Source organism: Amblyomma americanum, chromosome 7 (assembly GCF_052857255.1).
Source record: "Amblyomma americanum isolate KBUSLIRL-KWMA chromosome 7, ASM5285725v1, whole genome shotgun sequence".
Taxonomy (NCBI): Eukaryota; Metazoa; Arthropoda; class Arachnida; order Ixodida; family Ixodidae; genus Amblyomma; species Amblyomma americanum.
This window is the reverse complement of record NC_135503.1, coordinates 29,642,867-29,669,666: the sequence shown is the minus strand read 5'-3', so window position 1 is coordinate 29,669,666 and position 26,800 is coordinate 29,642,867. Positions and strand designations below refer to the sequence as shown.

Sequence of the window (26,800 nt, the reverse complement as noted above, 5' to 3'; positions counted from 1 at the left end):
AAGAGGGAAAGCACAGGAGTTTAGGATAGCGCTGCAAAACAGATACTCAGCTTTAACTGAGGAAGATGATCTTGATGTTCATTCAATGCACGATAACCTGACATCAATAATTACGGAGTGCGCAGTAGAAGTAGGCGGTAGGACAGTTCGAAAAGATACCGGCAAGCTATCTCAGGTGACGAAAGATCTGATTAAGAAGCGCCAAAACATGAAGGCATCTAACCCTACCGATAGAATAGAACTAACGGAGCTATCAAAGTTAATAAATAAGCGCAAGGTAGCCGACATAAGGAAGTTTAATATGGAGAGAATCGAGCATGCTCTAAAGAACGGAGGTAGCCTAAAAACAGTGAAGAGGAAACTAGGCATAGGTAAAAAAAACCAGATGTATGCATTAAGAGACAAGCAGGGCAATGTCATTAGCAATATGGATAAGATAGTTAACGTAGCCGAAGAGTTCTATACAGACCTGTACAGTAGCCAATGTAATCAGAACGCTAATGAGAAAGACAGCAGTGCACAGCAATGCGTCATCCCGCCAGTAACGAAAGATGAAGTAAAGAAAGCCTTAGAAGCAATGAAAAGGGGAAAAGCAGCTGGGGAGGATCAGGTAACAGCAGATCTGTTGAAGGATGGAGGGGACATCGTGCTAGAAAAACTAGCCACCCTGTATACGCAATGCCTTATGACCTCGACTGTACCAGAAGCTTGGAAGAATGCAAACATTACCTTAATTCATAAGAAGGGAGACGCCAAGGACTTGAAAAATTACAGGCCGATCAGCTTACTATCCGTTGCCTACAAAGTATTTACTAAGGTAATCGCTAATAGAGTCAGGGCAACGTTAGACTTTAATCAACCAAATGATCAGGCAGGCTTTCGTAAAGGATATTCTACAATAGATCATATTCACACCATCAATCAGGTGATAGAGAAATGCGCAGAATATAACCAACCTCTATATATAGCTTTCATTGATTACGAGAAAGCATTCGACTCAGTGGAAACCTCAGCAGTCATACAGGCATTGCGTAATCAGGAGGTAGAGGAGCCTTATGTCAAAATACTGGAAGATATATATAGCAACTGCACAGCTACTATAGTCCTCCATAAAGTCAGCAATAAAATTCCAATAAGGAAGGGCGTCAGGCAAGGAGACACGATCTCGCCAATGCTGTTCACCGCATGTTTGCAGGAGGTATTTCGAGGCCTGAATTGGGAACAGTTGGGAATAAGAATAAATGGAGAATACCTAAATAATCTGAGATTTGCTGATGACATTGCCTTGCTGAGTCACTCAGGAGGTGAACTGCAAATAATGATCAACGAGTTAGACAGGCAGAGCAGATCGATGGGTCTAAAAATTAACATGCAGAAAACCAAGGTAATGTTCAACGGCCTAGCAAGGGAACAACAGTTCACAATTGGCAGCGAGAGCCTAGAAATTGTGCCGGAATACGTCTACTTAGGGCAGGTAGTGACAGCTGATCCGGATCATGAGAGGGAGATAACTAGAAGGATAAGAATGGGGTGGAGCGCATATGGCAAATTCTCGCAGATCATGAGTGGCAGTTTACCAATTTCCCTCAAGAGGAAAGTGTACAACAGCATAATCTTACCGGTACTCACCTATGGGGCAGAAACGTGGAGGCTAACGAAAAGAGTTCAGCTTAAGTTAAGGACAACGCAGCGAGCCATGGAAAGAAAAATGATAGGTGTAACGTTAAGAGATCGGAAACGGGCAGAGTGGGTGAGGGAACAAACACGGGTTAATGACATCCTAGTCGAAATCAAGAGAAAGAAATGGGCTTGGGCAGGGCATGTAATGCGAAGGCAAGATAACCGCTGGTCTTTAAGGGTAACGGAGTGGGTTCCAAGAGAAAGTAAGCGTAGCAGGGGGCGGCAGAAGGTTAGATGGGCGGATGAGATTAAGAAGTTTGCAGGCAAAGGGTGGATGCAGCTGACAAAGGATAGGGTTAATTGGAGAGACATGGGAGAGGCCTTTGCCCTGCAGTGGGTGTAGTAGGGCTGATGATGATGATGATGATGATTATGATTTATGGGGTTCAACGTCTCAAAGCGACTCAGGCTTTAAGGGACACCGTAGTGGAGGGCTCCGGAAAATTTTTACCACCTGGGGCACTTTAACGTGCACTGACACTGCAGAGTGCACTGACCTCTAGAATTTCGCCTCCATCGAAATGCGACCGCCACGGCCGTAATCGAACCCGTGTCTTTCGAGTCAGCAGCAGAGCACTGTAACCACTGCGCCACCGCAAACTGACAAATTGAAATTTGTATTTTACCTCAGCTATGATATGACAGCCATACTCTCTGTGTTCGTGAAAAAAAAAATCGACGACTTTGCCAAATGCGTGCTTCGGAGGTGAATGATGCCACGGCCACGTATGTAGATCAAGTGACACTGGAATAAATTATCCCCTCGTAAATTAAACAGCGTGGTGATTTTATTAGCTCCACGCGTCTACAATAAAAGCATACTGGCAATAGAATTCGGCCAGCAGAGAAAACGGTACACTACAACTTATCTGTCCATGAAAAGTGAATAATCAATCTAGGCTCACTTTACGATGAGAGTCATAGTTCTAATCACCATCCATATCATTGTACGTGCAGGGAAAAACAGTGGCTTGCTAATTCACTTTTGCTTCACTTCCTATACTCAGATTACAAATGCAGCAACAGCAAGAACTAGAGAGAAAAAGCTCACTCGAATGCAACGGGGCGTACTGCTAAGTCCCATTATATCTTCACATCCGTATTAGTCTATTCGGACTGTACTAAGCTTATCCGACTTACCAGAAACTAGCCCCGTTTCTAGCATTGTTGATATGCAGCCGTACTTTCAGTAATAAGCCTATCAGTTTTTTGGTGAGAAAACAAGTCCTGTCGGCCGAAAATTTCTCTCCGCCTGAAGACCAACTTTTGGGGTTTGGGCCTCAGCGAGATGCCGAGCTTTTCGTCAAAGACAAGGGCAGGTACGTCTGGTGGCAGCTCAACAGCGAAGTGGCGCAGGATGGTGGCGAAAAAGATGAATGTCTCCATGTTGGCAATGCCTTCACCGGGACACGACCGTTTGCCTGAAACAAAGGGCCGTTGTCAATATGGGTGATACCGATGGATTCACAATTATACTCGATTAAACAAGCGCGAAAAACACGGACTTAGAGGGGAGAGGACAAACACGGCGCTGTTAAAACAACCACACATTCCGGCGCAAGCCTGAAGCGCTCTTCATCCTTCATAAGCCGAGACACTGCATTATATAGGGCGACCTTCCAAACGGGTCTCACCCGGGGCTATTCGCAGAGCTTCAACCCGAGGCGAAGAATACGGTGGTACCACTCTGGTATAGGCTGACTTCCGAAGTGCAAAAACTTATTGCTTTCAAAGCCATGAGTCGACTTCTTCCTGCGGGGGAGCAGCGGCCGGATACCGTTATACGAGACTTCAGTCAACGAGGTAAAAGTCTTTTCCCAGTCCCACAGTAGACTACTGCCGCCGGTCTCCCCCAACCAGTCCGCGTGAACCTCGCAGGGAATCCCTGTAGAACCACACCTGCCGCCACTATTCTGCTTGGAAAATACGGTAGAACCTTTTTGTGTGTCCGACAGAAGGATTCAGCCATCCGCACAAGGCCTGGACATCAGTTGGACACGGTCCTTGCCGCAGGTGCCAAGGTGGATGCACAATGCTGCTTTTACAGCGAAAGCTGTATCTGAGACTTTATCCGGGATCAACGGCAATGTATTTGGTGTCGTACGTCATAACGGGAAACTCGCCCGCATTCACCTCCTGTCCTAACATAATCTCTTATTCAGGTCGGCCCGGGCCGTAAGGTCCATGTGGGTTGAAGAAGGGGGACTCTCGAAAATGTACTATCTGTGATCCATGTGGGCGTGGTGGTGGTTAAGGAGGGAGGGTCTCACTTTTCGGTGGACACCTGAACCACGCCGTGAGGGAAAGGATGAAGGGGAGAGTGAGAGGTGGCAAAGAGAAAGAGGCGCTGTAGCGGAGGCTCTGGATCGGTTTTCGACCGCATGTGTATCTTTGAACGAGCACTGCGACGTGCGGCCTCACACGTGGCAATGAGCACGTTGCCTCTGGGGTAAGCTGCCTTTTGTACGAGCACATAAGCGTGAAATGCTCATGAAAAACCAGCCCAAAGCGTGTGGCTGTCTGCTTTCCTTTGGCCACTTAATCTATAGATGCACTTGTTTCGCACAGCTACCAAACTGACGACGCTATGTTCCTGTTTACAAATTTGCACTGTCTTGGCACTGATTCTAGTGCAAGTCTCTCACTGAAATTAATTTCAGGCTATATAAACACCTTTTTCTAACAAACAACGTAACATGTCTCTGACTGTCCAAGCGATCATTGCTAACTAAATGTGGCTCGCGATTGACAAAAGCACTTTCCTAAGCCTCTTTAAGGTTTCACTAGTGCTGAAGAACGACTTTGGTGAAAATGGCTTAGCACGGTTTGATCGCGGTAAACTTATAACGTTACACGTCGTACGCCAAACTATACTTTTGGTTTGGTTTATGGGGGTTTAACGTCCCAAAGCGACTCAGGCTATGAGGAACGCCGTAGTGATGGGCTCCGGAAATTTCGACCTGGGGTTCTTTAACGTGCACTGACATCACGCAGTACACCAGCGTCTAGAATTCGCCCAGCTATACGTTCTATAGCTCTAATTAGGTGACATATTCGTCAAATGCATTACACTGCTACACTTAACTTTCCGGTGTCCTCGAGTGTCCGCACATTTTTATCCGCCCATGCACCGATACCGCACCTGGATAACATTAACTATCACCTGGCTAAATACTCCAGGTCGAAGCACACGTCGACAACATTAAAGATCATCCAAGCCTTTATGAGCGTTGACTACGCGTTAATAGGAGGATTCTTCTTGTTGTCCAAGTGAAATGCGTTCCTTTATTTTAATTATTTCTCGTATAGACGAATAATGCTCGTGAGATATCCGCAACTTAAGTGTATAATGACAACAAAATTCGTTCTTGTGTGCAAACTGGTCGTTCCATTTCATATTGGAGCTATACGTGTATGTAATGTTCTATGAGAGGTCCTAGAAGGGATCGATCAACGAAAATAGGGAAAAATGGGTGTCGTACTCCATTTCAGGAGGCGGCGTAATCCAGCCGTATCGCGAATTAGCGCGCGAGTATTTTTTTTCATCACCCGCCATTCGACATGCGACGAAGAATTACCGGATGAGAATGGGATCAGCCTCTCCGGCTTGCTAGCCCGTGTTCCGTCGTCGCTGAGGAAGCGCTCCGGCCGGAAGACTTCCGGGTCTCCCCAGAAGGACGCGTCGTGGAACACGGACCACAGGCAGGTGACCACAACGCTGCCTCGTGGGATGACGTAGCCGCCTATCTTCACGTCTTCACTGGCACTGCGATCAAGAAGCGAGCATCGGTCACGTTACGTATACTGCCACTGCATGCTTGAAACTGTACAAAAACGCCTACCAACTTGGAAGTCAGAGAATCAATTTTATTGAGAAAGCAATTGTAGCCGCACTCCCCCAGTTTCAGCGGTGTGTTTTTGCGTATGCGTGTAAAGCGTCTGAATAGCAAGTGTAATTGGCTCACTGGGTCAATGGACACCTCAATCACGCTTTGAGGTACAACCGGCGGGAAAATAAGTCAAGGAACACGACAGGCAGCCAGAATCAAGAAAAACTGCATCACCGCGCCATTCGACGTTGCACTTCTGGGGTAGAGACATCGCAGTGCGCGTGCGCGTCCTTTCATGCTGGCAGCCCTGTCTTTTTTCGTCGCCTGCAGCGGACTGTCTCATTACATGCAGCGTTTGGCGGTAGGTGTCGCTTTCTTTATTCACTACGTCACGCTCGCGCTTCGGCGGGTGCCCGCCCAACTGCCAGAGTCACGCTGTGCATAAAGAAAGCGACACCTAACGCCAAAACGTGGGTATAATCAGATAGTCCGCTGTAGGCGACGAAAAAAGACAGGGCTGCCAGCATGAAAGGACACGCACGCGCACTGCGACGTCTCGACACCAGAAGTGCAGTCAGATGACGGGGTGATGCAGTTTTTCCTAAAGTCACTGGAACGGGAAAAGTACCGCAACCAGCCGCCATATTTGGTCCAGCGCCGCTGAAGCGACGGCTGCGCGCAGTCTCTACGCAGGCATGAACAGCACAAGCGTCACTACGCGACTGGCAATGCTGTGCACGCTTATCTCTGCCCGTAAGAGCAAGTGCTACGTAATGCACCGGACGATCTGTGTGCCGGCGGCCGCGAGAAAGAAGCGAGCGGACCATTTATGGCGGGGAATGACCACGTGACCGCGGAGAACGAATCGGGAGCGCACGCGCACTCCCGGTTCGTTCTCGGCGGTGACGTGGTCATTCCCCGCCATAAATGGTCCGCGCGCGCTGGCCCGCCGGCGCGGCGGCGAGAGAAAACGAATGCGGTACTTTTCCCGTTCCAGTGACTTTAGTTTTTCCTGATTCTGGCTGCCTGTCGTGTGCCTCGACTTATTTTGCCGCCGGTTGTACGTGGCGGTGGTGTCCACCTGCAAAAAATCGTGCTTCTGCATAATACTTCGAGCTTACGAGCTGATACGGGTCCTATTTGAACCCAACATATACTTATTTTTGGAAATGTGGCGGAGTGCTTGAAGGTTGCTTCACTTCCGCCACCGGTTGGCCCGGTATTGCACTGCCTCCGGGATCGGCCTGGGACATTATAGCGCGCGTCTTTTCTATCCTGTCTTTCAACTCTCCTTCTATCTGCACGTGGTAGCGATTGTGGCTCGGCTTGAGCCAGTGGGCAGACCTGTGCACTTTCCTTTCCTTTCTTCCTGGCAACAACAAAAGAAGAAGAAGAGAAGCTTAGCAATGCTAAAGGGTCAGCCATTTTTTTCCTGGGAACAATAGTTCGATGAAGTCGAACTCAGTGTACCTTTAATGTGACATCACTGGACGTTTTCTCACGTACGGGCCAACGTGAATTTGGATTTGAGTAAATTATTAAGGCGAATGCCCATTAGTAACGGAACGCGGCGTCGCTGCCGCCGTCCAGGAAATGTGGCCCACGGAGCCCGCAATGACGTGATCAGCAAACTTCTTCCGAAGGTGCGGGGAATTGAACCGAGAACCTTCAGATTGTGAGGCGAGCACGCAGCCCATATGCCACAAAACAGTGTTGTCTCATGGTGAATATTGTATGCGCTGCCTTACGACTGTATGCTAATGAGTAGTTATGTCACTAGAAAGGAAGGGAAAAAATTGAGAATTAATGATTTCGCCTTCAAAGCATGCACGTCAGCAGTCTTAAGTGCTGTCCTTAATTTTTTCCTCCTTGATTATAAAATTTACATCCAGGTACAGTGCAAAAGAGTCCTTGCTTGAACCGGCTCATCATCAGCCAGATTTCGTCCACAGTAGGAAAAAAAATTCTTCATTTGACCTCCCCTCCGAACAGTTTAAGTGGCTGCTTTCGCTGAGTTTTATGTGAATTCTGTATTACAGCCTCAATTTTTATGTTATTATTGTGGCTTCAGAGCGATATAAAATGTGCAGCTACGCAGGGCGTATTGTGTTTTACGACACTTTTCGTCGAAGTGGGTGATTTACATCCTGAACCGAGCAGGTGAGTCACATAAAAACAGAGAATGCGTCGATGGTTTCTGCGAATTTTTCAGTGTAGCAGCTGCACAAGCAGGAGCTTATCCATGATGCCTTCCGGGACCTACACGCGGAAAAACAGGACACATCTGCCGCTGTGATTTTATATTTTGAAAGAAAAAGCAAGCGCGGTTAGCTTTTTTACCATTCGGAACGACCGTAGGCCGAATTCACTATCGCCAATTTTCGCAAAATTTTCCACTATTTCTGTTTTTCACGCTTTCGGGGCATTTTTTTGTGTGTGCGTGTGCACTATCAGCAAGTGAGAACGAGGCCTACATGATCCTGCGCCTTCGCACCATTGGCTCCTGAGCTCAGGAAGCGAGTTACAAGCAGGCGCCGGTCATGAAGATTTATCCAAAACTAGCCAATGGAATTAAACTATGCACAGTGAAGTACGGGGTAATGTTCCTGTGGTCTGATAGACGGGAAATTTCACGATGATGCCTAAATATTGCCACAGTACTCACCCCTCCATTGGCTCCATCGGCAAGCCTTGGGCATTCTAGGGGCCAGAGGCTTGTCGTCTTCCTCTCTCGAGCCCCCTGTTGTCTTACACGTCCCAGCACGTCTAAGTAATACTGTCCTGTGCACGTCAACCGTTTGTCGGTGACAAGTGAAGAGCTCAGACCTGAGATGTGGCTCAGACTACGCTTTTTTTAAAGGGTTTTTCTGCCTTCTTTCTGATGTGCATGTTTCAGCGAGGACAGCACGTGTTTAAGTTTTCGTTCAAAAAAAGAATTGACAGGAATAACATAAACTCCATGCGCGGACTTAATTTAGCGCTAGCATTAGCTGCTGGTACAAGCTGATTGTCTTCGGAGGAGCAATAGATTGCTACGTCCACGCAGCACGATTGTAAAAACAATTTTTAAAATTTTTGTTGTTCCAAATAACCCCAAAGCCTTTAGAGTGATACCATAATGTGGAGCAGGCATGTCACAATGTGTATACGTTTAATCTGGGTCGGCTGCACACACTCGAAGGCACAGTTCATAAAATAATTGATGCGTTAGGAATGACGCTCACGCAAGGGAGAGTGCTGAAAATTCGCGTTATAGGATGTTGTATACCTCAGCTGATTCCAGGTGAATACGCTTGCAGGACCTGTTTTACTTTTGCCAGAGCCTATGCGAACGGCCCCATAGCACTTAAAGCAGCCTTCAAGCAACTTACTTTCTTTTTTCCTTTTGGAAGCCAGAATGTTGACGGAAGATGATATAATATCTAAGTAGGGACTATCATACGCGCCTGTATGTTCAACTGCAAGTTTTAATTGTACAGTGCTTAGCGGTGAGAAGAGTATAAGTGTGTTCACTTTTCTTCTTGAGGCCAAAATACCGAGCACTGAAAAGGAGGCTGTGAGGCAGCTTGAAAATTCGTTTTTACCACGACTGTCAGATGCTGAACTAGAACAAAAAAATAGGCTGTGGTTTAGCTCTGGTTAAACCTGGACTGACGCGATAGCTACAGCTGGTCGAGTGGAACATGGTCACGTGACCAACCGCGTGACGAACCACGTGATCAGCCACGGTGCCGCGACGCCGGCAGCTGCTCCGCACCACGTGACCAACCACGTGACAGCGTGGCGGCGCAGCCACAGGGTGGCGGAGCTCCACCGCCACGGCGCCGCCACGCTGAAGGCTCGAAATGCTACCGTTATGTAGCTATCGCTACAAAAAGCAATCCCGCTAAATTGGGGGGGGGGGGGGGGGGGGGGGGCAGGCTGCCGCGAGCTTTCTCAAGATGTCAAAAAATCTTGAGTTATTTGGTTGAACATTAGAACGCTAGCAGGCTATCGTGCTACCCGCGATATTAAAACGGGCTACTTAGGGTTGGCCTAAACTCCGAAATAGGAATAAATTTTTAGTTTTGAAGGTGGCAGCGATAGAAGTCGCGTCCAACGATTAATCCCGAAAAAGATAACCGCTAAATATACTGGGATTTTGAACCACAGTTGCGAAATCTGCGCAGTTACAGAGCTCTGGGTGTAAGGCTGCGAAGGCTTGCAGTGAGGAAAACAGTTCGAGGACGGCGGAGCTCACCACTATCGCTGCTGAAAATTCAACGTGCTTCATCGTGCCTTTCTGTGCACAAATTGTGATGCCGTGAGAGACGGCGTCTTCATTAGCTCTTTTCACCGCGAAGCACGAACGGAGCATTTCATGCAGACGTCATCATCATCATCATCGTCAACGCTGCAATGTCCACTGGAGAACAAAGTCCTCACTGATTTCTATAGTCAGTCCTTCCCTAAGCCAGCTACGGCCACCCTATACCCGCAAGCTTAATCTCATTTGCCCACTTGACTCTCTGCCACCTCCTGCTGAGGATACTTATAACACGTACCTCTACATCTAAACACCCCTCCACCTCACCATCGCATGACGCCGACGGGATTTATGGGCTTGTAGCGCGTCGTCTCCCACATGAAAGCCTGCGTGTAGGGCATCAGGCCGCGATCTTTCCAGGAGACGCGTGAATCGCCGCCTTCACCGTTCTTTTTCTCCAGTGCGGCGTCGATCTCGCCGTGGATCCGGCTCTGCAGCTCCGGCTTGGCAGCGCAAGTGAGCAGCAGCCACTCGAGGGCGGTGCGCACACTCTCGCTCCCAGCGCCCAGGAAGGACGACACGTTGCTTCTGAGCACGTTGCCTGCGACCAAAAGTATCGTGCCTTCAGTGGTGAAGTGATACGAGTGAGGTTTGGAATGGGTGCTCTCTAAGGGTAGACAGCTGGGCTAGTTGACTTGCATTATTATGGAACATGGTACCAGCGCAAGAAACAAGGACGAAGGGAGAAGAAAGACAACACGAACGCCGGCTGTGTGAAACAACTACCGCGGGTTGTGTGAAACAACTACCGCTCTCAATCCTTCGCCCGGGAAACGGCGGCAAGTCTGGAAGTTTCCTTCTTCAACTGCCAGGTCCAGAAAGCAAAACATTGACCCCCCACGAAAGCCAGTTTACACACATACATGAACATAATTTATCACGTACAGAAACTAATATTTCAACTGCGATATCAGTGCACGTTAAAGAACCCCAGGTGGTCCAAATTTCTGGAGCCCTTCACTACGGCGTCCCTCATAGCCGGAGTCGTTTTGGGACGTTAAACCCCCCTAAACTAAACTAACTAATATTTCAAATGATACAGAGAGAACGAACAGAAGCGCCTGCGTGTACGACGGAGCGCGCCAGTCACAAGCGAGTCTCCGCATTAGGATATGGAATCGTTAGAGCCAGAGCTGCGATGATAACTACCAAAATTAATCTCACCGCAGTATTTCTAAATATTACATAAAGCGCAGTACGCATAATTGAATACTATGTTTAAACATTCTTTATACAAACGCGTACGGGCACACCACGCAAGGCGTGGGTATGCGAAGGAAACACGATGGGACCTCATCGCCCTTTTCTTGGCCCGTGAAAAATGTCGACAGCCTCCGACATACATAGACACTAGGGGAGGTCCAATAGTCAGTGGGCTTCGGTAAATATGATAATTAAAGGAAACTTTGAACTGCGCCAAAATACAGTCAATTCACTGAACAACATTCCTCCAGATGTTCGCAGCTAATGTCGATGATTTCTCAACGGCGATATCCACATTTCTGGCGATCTATACAGTTTTCCATGCAGCAGGGACTTGTAACTCTCACATGGAGCAAAATGTGGAAAAATTTGGTGACTTCAATAGCTGGTTGCAAGAGGATCCATGCTGAATGCTTGGAATTTGTCGTCTTATTTCGCAAGTTGGATTCTCAAGTCTGGCGGTTATGGACATATTGGACGCGTCCACAAGCCCTTTCACACTTTTTTTACGGTTTATCTCGCTTGAAGTTCTCAGCGGCCGTAACATTTGTGCTGCTGCCAACATCACCTAACCTTCCACAAATTTCCTCCCTCTCACCGGAGGCCTGGAAAGCTGCGCTGCTCAGCTATCAGCGGGGCCGGTGACCAACTTTGTCTAGTGCGATGAGCCAGCAGTGGACCCCTGGACTAAGGGCCTCATCAATCTTAGGCAACTTTTCTCTCTGTGTCTCAATAAATGTTTTCACCGCCACCAACTCCACGCAAACTATGAAATGGCACCCCTTCATTTTTTTGCGCATGCCTCACGAACTGATGTCATCGAACAGGACATGTGCAGGAACGCCGAGTGTTAAACGGATTTCATTCTGCGAATGTCATTGAATCATTTGAATAAACAAATGGAGAAAAAAAGACGCTAATAAATGAGGGCAACTTTTAAGCTAAGAATACGCCCAAGTTCAGTGCCTTGTTAAGGCCTTTCAAGCCCATCGAAGTCACAGCACAACTATCAGACATGCATGTGCTTTTCTTGCTGTGTTGCTTTCGCTTTAAAACAAGACTTTAAACTGTCATGAAGTTCTGCAAATGCTAACAAACACTGAGTATCCCGCCATGCGAACAAGGCGGTGACTATCTGCCGACACAATCTTCATGTACCACTCCTCTTTCTTCCTTGCTTGCTTAACAAGCTACATCACTGTTGTCCACTCACGCGTGAAGGTCGTCTTTTCTTGCTCCGGCCTCTTCATCTCTTTGAGGAAGGCGTCGATGAAGTCCCGTACCACGCCTTCCTTGTAGGTTTCCATATGAAAATCGATCATGGTGCTATCAGGAAGAAAAAACAAATCTATCGTAGACAGATCCTCCCATGCACCGCGGTAAAAATTTAGTATTATATGCTTTTTATAGTTCATCCCCTGCGTTAAGAAAAGAAATTCGGTTAAAATTAAGCTGAGCCAGTTGAAGTTTAATACAAACAGACAATGGGAACCAGGGCAGTCACAAGGAATCTGCGAGAAATGTTTGCCGTCTCCCATTAGAGGAGTGTGTAGGTAAACTCTCAACAGACAAACGACGCCTCTCCCCTCCCCCCCCCCCCCAACCCCCCTTGCATGCTTCAATAAACTTTTAAAATATTCATCCACCACCGCCATCTTGGAGACAGCTATCCGTTCAGCTAAGTAAAGAGATCAAGGTTGACGAACCAGCTTTTGCTAGGCGTTCAAAGGTGAATGGTACAGATATTGCAAGCTTAGAAGTTGAACGTTTCTTTCAGAGAAAGGCGTCTGTATAGTATAGAGAGGCATTATCATGGCTTGCGAATGGAGGGGCTTCTTCAGCCGGCAACTCACTCCGAGAAACGATCCCTGCGGGCGAGGGCGTCCCTCAGCCTTCCGTAGGCACCGACGCGGAAAAAGACGAGCAGCTTACGGAGCCAGGGTACGAAGTTGAGAGCGGACACCTGGGCGACCGACGCCGGCACGAGGGCGACCAGCTCGTCCAGTGTGGCGCGCCGGGGGTCGTCGTAGGCCAGCCGCCGGCCAAACACCAGCGCCAAGATGACGTTAGACGTGCTGGGCGTCAGCACCGACGCGGGGTGCACGGGCGCGCCCTTCAGTGACTCCAGTTCACTCAGCAGGTGCGAAAGCTCTTCCTGCGGTAGTGGTACATGTGCATTGCGGAACCAGTGAAAGTCACTCTCCAAAGGAAGGACATAGGCAGGGCCGTCATGCTAAAGCTTGGTTACGCACTTTCCTATACTTTCAACACGTGGCAGGGATTGTGGCTCAGCTTGAGCCAGTGGGCAGGCCCGCGCACTTTCCTTTTCATTCTTCCTGACAACAACAGAAGGCAAGCAAGCAAGCAAGCAAGCAACAGCGAAAACACACACAGAGAACAGAACAGAAATATATGGCGAGCGTTCTTGAGAAGAACCATAAAATTGTTGCCTCTGCCCGCATCACAATGTGGACAGACTTTAAAGATAAAAGAAATGAACCTGAGCCATTATGAAGTTAGCAGAAAAAAAGAATAGAAGAAAGTTCTACCACGGCCGCCAGCGAAACGACGGTCCTGGGAGCGGACGCAGCGGAGGAACTTACGTACTTCCTAATAGATCATTGAGGCAAATGAACCGCGTGACCGTTGGGTGCACGCAGCCACATCTCTAGATGCGAAAGTCACTCGGCACCTCACGCGTCCCGCGACCGTTACTGTCCCACACTGGCCGTTGGGCTGGAGCAGCGAGCAGCAACCCCGGTGGCAGCATAAGGATGTTGGTTGAAAACTAAACATTTTGACAGACTTGCCTGTCTGGTTGGGTTTGACCAACAAATTACACAAAAGGCTCCTTCTCGAATCCTGGCACGTCCAAACCACCCCGAACAACATCAACCGCACAAAAGGAAACCTGCCCCCAGTATATGCCCAGAGGCTTCGCTCTTGAACTCAACGAAAAAAAGTCGCCATTGACCGCCTTCCCACAGTGCGACAACGTGACTCACAGCCTTAACCTCCACTCTTTCTCCCCTCCCCCCACGCCTTTCGCATGACTGGGTTCGTTCCTTTGACCCCCTCCTCCCCTCCACACTTAAAGACGCTAGCTACTGCCCACAATCACCCCTGATGGAGGAGCCGAGTCGGTTTCGAAATGTTGAATTAAAGTTAAAATTTTTGGTTGGAGATCTGCAGTTCATTATAAGGATGTTGGTGGAGGCGAATTCGTGGCTTCGCACGGAATGGCCCGCACGGTTCTTGTAACCATAGAATCGGCGGCTTTAAATCGCGCGGAAACCTGTTGGAGAGAACTGGCAACTGTACAGCCTGTAAAGTTCCGCTACGGGTGCTGATCGCACATTTCTATCGGCTCCGTCCAGGTGCATCATAGACAGGGTGAAATCGGAAGAGGGACCTCTGCGAAAACGTGGTTCAACAAGCAGCCAATAAATTTCCCTGTATTTTGAACTTTCTTCATTAAGGATTTTCTGCTTGAGCGCACCATTATATCTACTTCTTTTTGCGCCTCAGTCCGCGCGACGCTGAGAATTCACTTCAGCGCTTCATAAAGCGCTGTAGCGTCCCCATTAAGCCTTGGTCTCAGGTTTTGTGTATAGCGTTAACAGAACACTCGAAATGGAGGCGGCTAATCATCTTGATCTTACTTACGTGCGTCTCTCTCTCTAAACTCTGCGTGGCGTTGACGAGGTCCTTGAACGCCTTCACCGTAAACCGGCGCTGCTCCTTCCACGGCGGCCCGCTCTGCACTATCATGCCTGCACGCGAAGCAGAGACGGCGGAAATTTCAAACAAAACGCAAGAAACCACAGATCCATTTTTCTTATGCATAGGTAGATGCGTATAGTCTGCGATAACCTCATTCAACCATCTGTTCTCTAGGAGCCGCGACGTGAATCATTTGCGTATTTGAAAGCTCAAATTAAGCACCGTGTATAAATCACTGTTTGCTATCTGCTTGCAGATGAACGATGCTTAGTCAAAAGAATCAGTCTGTCGCCGTTCCTTTTTGTAGTTAGCCGATGTGCGCAACTTTATAAAGGACCGAAGGGCTGAGCTGCTATTTGCTATACGCTCAGCCTGATTAGCAGAATGAAACAGTTCTAACAAGATTTAGCTAACATAACGGTGATACGTAAAGAGTCGTGAAAAGTTGGGCTAAGCCTTTTTCCTTTTTAGTGCACTGCAATTGCCAGTAAAGCTTAATCTTTTTGGAACACTGCACCACTCTTTTTTCATGGTGTTCCTTGTATCATTCATATACATGCTTTGACTTACGTACACTACACGATAAAGTCACTCAAAGGATGTGATCTAGGCAAAGAGTGTGGGTTTATTGGCGGGAAAATGGCTTATGTAGCATGAAGCAGTCATTAATTCATAAAAGTCAGTATAAAAATATTTCGTGCTGCACATTAGAAATCTGAGGTAAAAATTCACAGTGCTCCATGACTTTCAAGAATTTCCCGTTTACTCGATCTAGCCAATACACAAGGTTCATCTTTGGTGAGCTGCACAAATTAGGCAAGTGCTCTCAAGTTTTATAATATTATCTTGCGCAAAGCAGACTGATGGAACGTGCGAGTTGTAATCATGCATAATAAGAGGAGAAGTACAGTAAGTTCTGCCTCCCGAACTGCAAGCTTTTAGTCAACAGGCGCACTTGAAGAATCTTAAGTTAAACTGGAACTTTGGGATGCAGTGTTTCCCGGCAGCACGTCTGCTACCTTTGCACTCGATTATGCGTGGCGTCGCAGGCCGTACTGAATAATATAGATGAAGCTGCACGCGTAATAATGAACAGAGGTTGACCAAACCCGAAAAGAAGCTGACTAAAAATTCTCAGAAGAATGGCCGGTTTCCAGCTCTCTAATCTTGGCAGAAGGACGTGCGCGTGATTACAGGATGGGCGTCCAAGTGAACCACTTGGAGACGATGTTGACACGATTGGCATAACCAACACTGGTTTGACGTAGGTCCAGTGTTGGTGTGATTATTCGATAAGAGACGAGAAACCTGAACCCAATCGGGACAAAATGTTATTTTGACCTTTCTCGGCAATACCAAAAAGTTATATAGTCCCTTAAGCCAAGAAAAATGTTTCAGACAGATAGTGTTTTACACTTTGTGTCAGAGAGAACGCAGAAACTCTACAGAAGGAACAAATGCAAAGGCCAGAATTTTCCGTTTGAGCAATTTGCTAACAAATTGGCATCTCTCCAAACCTTTCATTTCGGTTTGTAATATTACAGTATATTAATTAAATTCTTCTTGACTGCGTCAAAGACGAAGTTTGGTAGACTTCTTTTCAGTCAAAATGACGTCAATGATCGTGGCCAGCTGATGGGGAAAAAAATGCTTATTTTGGTTTCCCTACACGCATCGCGCGTGTCCTCATTCGTTCTCCCGCCATTCCTTTCCTCCAGCAATCACAGCAGTATCCGTGCCTACTGCACCACACTGTCAGCAGCCGTATTTTGGGTCCACCAGGCCGGTCCCGCATCTGCTGGAGAGGTTCCATAGGTATATAGCATGCCGGCTGAGCGGGTTCTCTCCTGTCTAGCTCTGCAAGAACACCGCTACTGCATACATGCTTACTTTCCGCGCCCTCGTCCACGTTGATGGGGAACTCCTCGGGTCGGCTCAGGAGCGCGTCTTGCGAGAGGGCCTCCTTGACGGAGGCGAAGTCGCACAGGAACACCACGTACCGGCCGCCCAGCTGAAGCCTGCGTCCGTGCACGTACGCTTGCTCTTCGTTCTCTGCTTTCTTCGTGTTCGAAGACATGGTTACGATAATGATGTTTACATCGAGAAATTGGCAACGCAGTATTACAGGTCCAACGTGCAACCGGCCTAATCGCACTATGTTACACCCTCGAGGGGATGAACATACTATGTCAGAACTGCACTTGCTTTTCGTGGAATGTAAATCCATGGGATTATCCCACAACAGTGTAATCTTGACATCATGCTCAGGTCCTATTTTTCTGTCCATGCGGATACGTAGGAAACGCACGTGAGCCCAGCGGTGCCCCGATTTCTTAAAAAAATAAATATGCCGAATTTTCGAGCGCGCATGAACCATATGGTATATATCTATAGAAGGGGCAATGGCAACTGTACGACTTCGTCCCTGACAAAAGCGCGTGATTACAGGCCTCCATCAATGACGTGACCGCATATGGCAAATTGTCGATGATGCCTAATCTATTATAGTAGGCATTCAGGACCGATAATGATCCGTGCCTGCCAAGATAATGTACACCCATACCTAAAGAAAAATGGACGTTCGAAAAGAAAACCAAATTTTCGCTTTCGCACGAAGCGAAGAAACAGCATCGTGTAAAAGTGACGCAAATAAAGTCATAATCATCATCATCATCATCATTATTATTATTATTATTATTATTATTATTATTATTATTATTATTATTATTATTATTATTATTATTATTATTATTATTATTATTATTATTATAACTTCACTGTACTCTCTCAAACAAGGGTGCTTCCTTCCACGCCTCACATGAATTGCAATGCCACAGATGAGGTATACTTTTGAGGGTCCAATTGCGTAAGTATACCTATAGGCTCTCCGATGCGTTTACTTATGCATTCATTGACTGGGACCCCCTGGGTCACTTTCTCGTTGTCCAGCTAGTAAACGCGAGAATTTTCGATCGCAATGTGCCGAAGCCGAGGGCTGAGATTCGGTGGTTGCTTGAAAAATCGACATGAAAAGTTCTGGCAAACTATTACAAAAATGGTGGTCAGCTTTTTGATAGCGCACATTTATGTTCGCCCGTCATGACGAAACTACTGTTTAGCAGTCTGGAAAAGGAACCACTGTCTTTTTAGAAGCTCAATCAATCCTGTCAAACCTTCGGCATCGGGCGTAAACCAGAGAACCAACTGTTCAGAACGCACCCGAACACGTTGCCGTACTTCTGCCTCAGACGTTCGATACCCCGGTGTCCGTCCTTAGGCATAAAGGGCAGGTATCCGAACAGCGGCATGCCGCGAGGTCCTGGAGGAAGGTCTCGTCGCATGTTCCACTGCACCAGGTCCCACAGATGGCGCACCAGGGTCGACAGAAGCCCGACCACCAGACCCGTGAAGAGGCACTTCCAGAACGCATCTAGCATGCTGCCTGCTTGCTTTTCCCGCCCTAGCTCGGCAAACACCATAGTGACACTGTCTGAAAGGAAACAGAGGAACCACCAACACCGAAAATGCCCTGCACGCCTATAGCGGAAATCCTTTCATGTCATATCGGTCGTTCTCATTCGCATCGATCAGCTCATGCTCTGCGAGCTTAAGATTGCTATAAAAAATGGTTGTGGAAGCCACATGGCCACTCACTGCAAAAGCTGCAAGTGCCGTCCAGGTTTCGAAAACACTAAGTTCACTGCAAGGTCTAAAGACAGATTAGAGCGTGAAATCATCGAAGCTTGTTACATCATGCAGAGGGGTCATATCTGCATAAGCAAGCCATCTGTCTCGCTGTCGGAAGAAGAGATTAGATTTCTCAGTGGTTCATTATCAGCGTAATAATCATTGGTTGGTCCTTTTGGCACGTGTGTCTGTTATGTCACCGCTTGTATATGTTTTGCTTTTATCTTTGCCTGCTCGTGTGGTTATAAAGTGGTTTTTTCCATGAATAAACTTAGTTGGAAGTTGGCGCCAGTCCTATCTCGTGTGTGTGTTGCCTCCGTATTTTAGCGCCAGTACGCTTTTTGCGTAAACCATGTTATCACCGAACACCGTGGTCGACGAGGAGCTGAGTGGGGGATGGCACATTTCCAGTTTATACGAACAGAGTATAAGGTAAAGCATTTGTGATGGCGCAGTACTGTCTGGCAAACAGTGCTTGCATTGATTTCCTAAGGCACCTCACCGATATCACCTTATAGGCACCTCATCATCTCAAGAACGCTTCGGGTGGCTCAGGGTCACTCGCATGATGCAGCGACGTCTGGTGGTCGGAAATGCATTCCCAAACACTTGGAAAGGCGCAAAGTGGGAAGCTAGTATCCGTCGCCACCCTGTACCGCTGGCGAATATGCCTCCAATGGTGACTTTATATATTGTGACATTATCTGGATGTCTGCTCGTGCCCAGGCCAATGGGAATTTGTATTCGCGTAACTTATTCCTCCTTGACTGTATTGAAGTACTATGCTGCATTTGGGAATGCATGTAGTGCGACAGAAAAAAAAAAGACTGCAAGCGCTGCTGTTAAATGGTTTTATTGGTGGCTCACGCATAAAATTATGCAGTTTTTTTTCACACGCACAGAAACCACATGCCGCACACGCATGTCGCAAGATCGCCTGACGACCGGGAACCAGCGGTTTCCTCCAGTCCGCCTTGATACAACGGAAGAATGCCTCGGATTCCATAGTTTGCATGTTTTGATAACAAAATGTCGCTGTTTATTAGGTTGAATGCTTTAACATCATCATTATCATCATCCAGGTTTATTCCACTTTGGGGCAAAGTACTGTTCATTTGATCTCCAGCTAGGCCTCTCCTGAGATTAACTGACCCCGTCGAAAATTTTATAAGTGGTTACATTCACTGAAGGCAGTAATACAAGTCAATTTTAGAGTTGTTTGCGTTTTTTTGTGCCTGCAGCGCGATATAAAACGTGCCGCTACACAGCGCGTATCGTGTTTCACAACCATTTTTCAAAGCAACGCGTGCGCGAAGTTGTATCCTGAACCGAGCAGGTGAGTCACATAAAAACAGAGAATGTGTCAATGGTGCATTTGCCAAGGCAATCAGCTGCGCGAACGAGAGCTCCCCTATGCTAGCGCGTGGTACTATACGCGCGGAAAAACAGGCCACATGTTGTCGCTGTAGATTTTTTATTCTTTGAACGAAAATGCCCCGTTCGGGATGACCACATGGCGAATTCGCTTTCTCCAGTTGTTTCAACAAATTGTACACCATTTCTGGCTTCCATGCTTGCTAGGCTTTTTCGGTGTGCGTGCGGGTGTTGATGAATTTTTATGGCGCAAAAATGACAGAGTGTCACGGCTCGAGACGTTTCACTCAAAGACTACCCATTTTCCAGCCATTTTTGCTCCAGAGAAGCCGACCGCTGGCTCAGGAAAAACCTTGCACCTAAGTATCACCGTACCCGGAACTGGAATCGAACTCCACACCTCCCGCTTACGACGCGGATGCTCAAACCACTAGAGGGCTACGGCGCGCGCGCGCGCGTGCGTGTGTGTGCGCGCGCATGTGTGAGTGAGTGCGAAAGTGAGAGCGCGTGCGTGCGTGTGCGTGCATGCGCGCGTGTCCCAAGCGAGTCAATGAAAACGGTGCACTGGAACTGTAGGGGTGCCGCTGCATACAGCTATCAGCTGTAGCTGAGTTACAGGGTAGTGAAATGATACTTTTCCGTGCCCGAGGTTAGAGAGAGAGAAATTGAGAGAGCAACGGGGAGAAGAGAGGAACGGCACGTGCGAAGGCAACAGCTGGCTACCTAGGATTTCCTCCACTTGCTCTGAAACCTCAGGGGAACGAAAACGGCACAACAAGCGCGACGAGAAAATGAACATACATACACGAGCTCTCGTGTGTCTGTTCTTATTCTCGTGCCGTTGTCTGCACAGTTTTCCTTTACAATGTACAGTCACCAACTCACCCAGAAACGTACAGTGGTGAAATCTCTGTACCCGGGAAATTTTTTATTTCCGTTGTTGTGGGGTTAACGTCTCAAAAGTGTACATCGGCTGTGAGAGCTGCCATATAGTGGAAGGCTCGGGATCCGTTTCGACCACGTATATGGTTATTTAAAGTGCTCTCACGTGTCGCACAGCACACAGGTTTTGTTGCATTTCACCTCGATCAATATGCAGTCGGCACGACCAGGATTCGATCCCCTGACCTTGAGCTGCAGCAGCCGAACGCCACAACCATTGAATCACCGCGGCGCTGATCTTACATATCGCGCTTAAGAAGTGCCAGCCGCCTGAAACCATGCAGGCATCTAATATGAGACCGCGATGCTAGAAGTGTCTGTGACCGCCTGCTCCAGTTGCTAGCACGACGCCTTGGCGACCCCTTCCAACCCCCACCCCCCTGGCCTCTTATAACCGACCCTGGCTGGTGCACTGCGATGCGCGGATATAGTCGGAAACAACCCGTATGCAGTGACCGCCGCATATAATTCCTCCTTGACAAAAACTAGTCCTCTGTTAAAGCTTTTCTTGTTCCCTAAAAAAACAACCACCAGAAGAAATTATAAGCCTCAAGAATCTTGATGCACCTGGCTTGCTTGATGTAGTGAAATATTAAAAAGCTGATTTCGTTTATTGCAGTGATTGGTCAGCGGAGTAATACAAAAAGCCGTGGGCCATGCCCCATTGTTACCAACTGCTGTTTCTTTTTAATGCGAGAGCATTACTTGGCCCGTTGTGCAAAAACCCCGCCGTCGCCAGAAATCCGTGGCGGAAACGTGTGGCAGATGCGCGGCCCGCGAATGACATCACCCCTCCTGGAGCAATACGCCATATCACAAGGCAGGGGTAGATCGAGAAAGGCAAGTCGTCTTTCACAAAAGGTACTTCAGAATAACGGCTTGAGGGGCGAGTTGCTGCATGATGAAATGAACGGCTGCGCAAATCAGGACACAGACAAGAGACACCACATGCGCACACTACCAACTGTTTATTCTATGGAAAAGTGGCATAATTAAACAGTTCCGCTCAAGCATGATACTCATCCCATTATCAGTTGGAACCCAGCACGTGGAATGAAAAGCCGCTACAACAGGTTAACAGACTATATACTGCAGATTAGACTAACAAATATCTCTGATCAAAGGAATTAAAAACAAAAAAAAGGTCATCTCTCAGACAAAGCGGTGTCAAACAATCGTAGCAACAGCTGAGTCATACAGGAGAAGCAAAAGCAGTCAGAAACAAAAAAATATATATAAAAAAGTAAAAAAACAAACAAAAAACAATCATAGCAAAAGCAGAGTCAAACATATGAAGCAAAAGCAGTCAGAAAAAGAAAGATAAAACCAATGTCTCTTTCTTGTCTGTGTCCTGATTTGCGCAGCCGTTCATTTCGTCTTCACAGTTAATCGAAACAGGTTTGGAGGCGCCCCTCCTCTTTCCATTTCAGCTGGATAACAAAAGCAGACTCCGCTCAAGATGAGGGCTGCTGGGCCCCTCCCTCACGTGCACTGGGAGAGGGGCCACCGTCCCGGCAGACGATGTCGTACATGTACACAGCGGCGTGTCGGCTCCGCGAGATACGCTAGGAAGTATGATGCCAACTGTCGTGTTCATGCAAACGCGGCTTACGGAGTCTTCATCATCCGAAGTTGAATCGCTCGTGCCTAATCATCAGGCGAGACAGCAAAGCATAGCCGGAAGCGGCAGTTCACTGCCGACAAAGTACGAGACTATCACGACGCAGGAAAACGTGCGAAGGGAGCTGATGCAGCGAAACAACATTAACCCCCCAAGCCTCCGACAACTTAGCGACACATTCAGCGGCAAGTATGAAGTATAAATGCCCCCGCATTTACACATCATAAGAATTACTTATATGCCCCCATATTTTTTTTTTGTCCTACTACCGAGAGAAAACAGGGTGTGGATAGGCAGAAAGGTTGACCAGGACAGGATTCCGTTTAGCTACCCTGCAATGTGGAGGGGAGGAGAAGGTATGAAAAGGTGAAGAAAGAAGATAAACTAAAAGCGTCTCACTCTATGCCAACGGCAAAGTGTGCAGCACACAGCCTGGAAAAAAAAAATGTGACAGCTATGGCATTGGCCCAGGTGATTTTCCATGAAGAGCCTGACAATGAAGCACAAAAAGGGCACAACAGCTCACGGAGACGCAGAGTGCATGCAACTCACCCCTTCTTGGGAACAGCAGCGAATGATGCGCATACGACGCGAGCAAAGTGCGGAGGCGTTGACTTTCAGAGTTACCGGCTCATGCACGGTTGCCATTCCACTGAGTAGCAGCTCATAGAGCAGAGAGAAGAAAAAAAGAAACTGAAACCTGTCCATGCCACCAAGGCCAAAGAACCCATTCCAAACAACGTGCAGATATTTTTATCGTGCCACTTGCGCACATTCACCCCGTAGTCGTCAGAGGCACGAGGTTACTTTCTGTTTGAAAATGCTTCATTTTTACGGCGTCGTTCGAGATGGCGCGGATTGCAATGCAGAATTGGCCGGCGCTAACACAGTAACCAAAAAAGAACGTTGGATTTCCAAATGGTTCCAAAGGGACCGGTTCCAAAGGGACTGGAATGAAGTACTGCTGGTCCCATGTGCAATTATTTCCATTGGATAGTTCATGTTGACTCCCAATTGGAGAAATTGGGCTTCGAACTTGTTGCGCGTGTAGACTCAAACAGAATGCAGTTGGTCCGAAATGGAATTGTTCCAAATGGATAGACAAATTGAATCACGTTTGGACAAATCGGGCTTCCTACTCATTCCAAAGCGACTTTTATGGAATGCAATTGGTTTTAGTTGTAATTGATGTTTCAAATTGTCACAATGGGATAACAACCCTTGTAGCATTGTTATTGACGATCAGATGATTACCGATTCTTCAGTGATTGCGACTGCTAATAATAAGTTTTTTCAGGCTGTGTCTACCGCCCCAGCAACGAACACTGTGTCATCGAATGTATTGTCACAAATACAAGAATCAACAATGCCTGATATTGAATTAACTTACGAAGGAGTGTTATCGTTTGTACTAAATATAAATGAAAAAAGTCTGTCGGACCGGACGGCATACCAAACGCCTTTTTACGCAGGTATGCGGAATTGATAACCCATTACCTGATCATTATATGCAAAACCTCACTCGAACAGAAGCAGCTCCCAAATGACTGGCTAACAGCTAAAGTGGTCGCAGTACACAAAACTGGAAACCGGCAGGCAGTTGAGAATTACAGGCCAATCTCTAACTAGCGTTTGTTTTAACTTTTTAACTAGCGTTAGTTTTAACTAGCGTTTGTTGCAAACTTCTGGAGCACATAATATCAAAGGCAATCCATACACATCTTGAATCAACAAAAGCCTTTTTTTCCAAATAAGCACAGTTTTCGGAAACAGTTGTCAACTGTAACACAATTAGTAGAGACAGTTAATGGCTTCGCGAAGGCTCTTAACGACAAGAAACAAATCGATGCAATATGCCTTGACCTTTCAAAGGCTTTCGAAAGAGTCCAACACAGTGATTTATTTAACAAATTACAATCAATGGGTATTAACCATAAAATTGTGCACTGGATATCAGCTTGTCTAAGCGGAAGATCTCAATTTATCGATATCAATGGTAGTAAATCAGAATTATTAAGCGTAACCTCCGGTATACCTCAGGGGTCCGTCTTGGGTCCCGTGTTATTTTTAGTCTATATACTTAACAACATTGCTTCCGATATTAATAAGGATGTTACAGTGAGACTTTTCGCTGACGACTGCCTGCTCTACTGTGGTATAAATAATACAGATAATCAAAAAGCCCTTAATGATGCTCTCGTTGCTGTCGAAAAATGGCGCCAAGGCTGGAAAATGAAAATCAATGAAGAGAAAACAGTAGTTTTGCGCGTCACGAACATGCATGCCCATGAGCACTGTAATATGCTCGGATCTACCGCACTTACCACAGTAGAAACACTTAAATACCTGGGAGTCCTCATTTCTAGAGATGTAAGCTGGAAAAATCATGTACTTAAAATTTGTTCAACCGCTGAAAAGAAACTCTGGTTTTAGCGCCGAAGATTAAAACTGGCCTCACAACCTGCCAAGCTAGCTGCCTATTTAGCTTATGTGCGACCAACATTAGAGTATGCGTGCATTATATGGGATCCTGTAGAAAGCGGTTTAATAAAAAAACTTGAAAGTGTGCAAAGAAGAGCAACTCGATTTATAATGTCCAGATATACGCGTACTGATTCTGTAACAGAGATGCTGCGTCCTCTCAATTTGCCACCTCTAGCCGAACGTCGCCGAATGACCAGACTAAAATTTTTGTTGCAGCTCTCAAGAAATTCCTTCAATATCAATAGCTCCCATTACTTGGTCCCAAAACAACTTACACATCTGAGAGCAAGCAATGAATACTCTTACCAAACCCCGAACCCACGCATTAATGTGTAAGCTAATTCTTACTTTCCGATGACGATAGCAGAATGGAATGATTTACCAGCATCTCACTTACAGTCCAGTACATTAACAACGTTCGAAAAAGCTATCTGCATTTCACACTAAAAATTGTTTGTTGTTGTTGTTGTTGTTTTTTGAATGTCATATGCCTAACCACTTCGTGATTACATCTTGCCTAAGATGAAGGCCGGGAATGTAGAAAAGTTTTCCTTTTTCCTTTTCGGTGTGAAATAACTACGTTTTTAAAGTGAATGTTTATTAACACTACTTCTGTAAAAAAAAGGAAAACATTACGCTGCAAGAAATATGATTGTGTAGATGGCGATGACTTTGCATTTTTCTATTTCTGTATAATGAAAAGGAAACCTGTTACGCCCCACCACTGTAACGGCCCCACGGCCAACAGTATTTGCAAATAAATAAATAGAAATAAATTGATATATTCTAAATAAACCGTCAGTCGGACACAGCAATTGGTTGGTCATGTACCAACTGACTACCATTTGGATCAGCTTTGTTGAATAAAGAAGCCAGTCGATCTCAGTTAAACACTGGTTTAATCTGCACCATTGCGTCCAATTCGTCTGCTCCACTGTACCAAATTATATACGGTGAGCATTAGAAATCGACAAAAATTTCGGACATAGACTACTGGCTACCATCGCAGGGTGTAAGCGATGTGTAGTCTTTGTTGTAGGCGCTTAAAAAAGGTCCAATGGGCAGGACACTAACACATTCCTCTCCAGTGTGCTCGGTATTACATAACACGTTTGCGTTTTCGATAAACACGGCCGAGCTAATTTAGTCTTAATAACAAAAGTCATCAGCACCATGCTCTGCTGCAACTGTATGTATCACGTGTGCCATCTCTGCGATAAAAAAATTAAATCACTGTAAATCATTAAGGGGCAATCGCCACTGGCACGAGCACGAGTCTTCCATAAACCTCCGCGGCGGTTTGCGGGGCTATGGTGAAGCCAACAGCGCGGTTGGCACACTTTGAAGCCTCTTAATATCGCTACGAAAAGCTATAACAGCTCTCGCTGTAAAAGCTTTTTTTTTTCACAGAAAGTCTGGGGCAGAGAGGTTCACACGAGTGTAGTTTCGCTCCCTGCGCGAACTTCTTTCACCACGACGAAGACGAACCTTTCTATAGTCGGATGCAACTAGAGAACGAAGCGACCCTTCCCCGTCAAAGGACCCCATTCCAGCCAATGGCGTTGGCTGATCCTCAGGAACCTGCTAGCGTGACAATGCAGGGACAAGCAGAGCCACAAATCTAAAATTGCAACGGAGCGCTTAGAGCCTAGGCGCCATAGGCAATGGTTGATGCTGACAAGTCGACTTGCCTGAGAGCGAACCGCTCTAGAAACGTCGGGACTACCTTTCTTGAAATGTTTGCAGGGCCAGATTAAGAAAAATGGGGGCCCTGGGCTAATGCGCATGCAGGCCCCCTTTCCCTATACTCACACCCCCCTGTCGCCTGCTACGCTACTGGAAATATGCCATGTTTCATTTTAATTCCAGCAAATTAAAAACAACGAAGTGTGATCAACGGGATTATTATTACTGTTATTATTATAAGGAAAGCAAAAAAAAAACTTGCTT

The 26,800-nt window shown here is 46.9% G+C and overlaps 1 protein-coding gene and 1 pseudogene across 2 annotated transcripts; one reads left to right on the top strand and one right to left on the bottom strand.

The window, feature by feature from the left end:
• Positions 1 to 2,445: 2,445 nt before the first annotated feature.
• Positions 2,446 to 23,029, bottom strand: LOC144098763 (cytochrome P450 2J4-like). Of its 2 annotated transcripts, XM_077631620.1 has the most exons (9): positions 22,919 to 23,029; positions 17,962 to 18,232; positions 16,633 to 16,760; positions 14,686 to 14,792; positions 12,873 to 13,174; positions 12,233 to 12,345; positions 10,084 to 10,357; positions 5,259 to 5,446; positions 2,446 to 3,101 (listed from the first exon to the last, which is right to left on the bottom strand). In XM_077631620.1, exons 2-9 carry the CDS (start codon positions 18,219 to 18,221, stop codon positions 2,839 to 2,841), a joined length of 1,635 nt encoding a protein of 544 aa, XP_077487746.1. In that variant the 5' UTR covers positions 18,222 to 18,232; positions 22,919 to 23,029; the 3' UTR covers positions 2,446 to 2,838. The 2 variants fall into 2 exon arrangements, with proteins under 2 accessions (XP_077487746.1, XP_077487747.1); XM_077631621.1 differs by lacking the exon at positions 22,919 to 23,029 and having other exon boundaries at positions 17,962 to 19,205.
• On the top strand, positions 6,616 to 6,763 carry LOC144099593 (U2 spliceosomal RNA; annotated as a pseudogene).
• Positions 23,030 to 26,800: the final 3,771 nt, after the last annotated feature.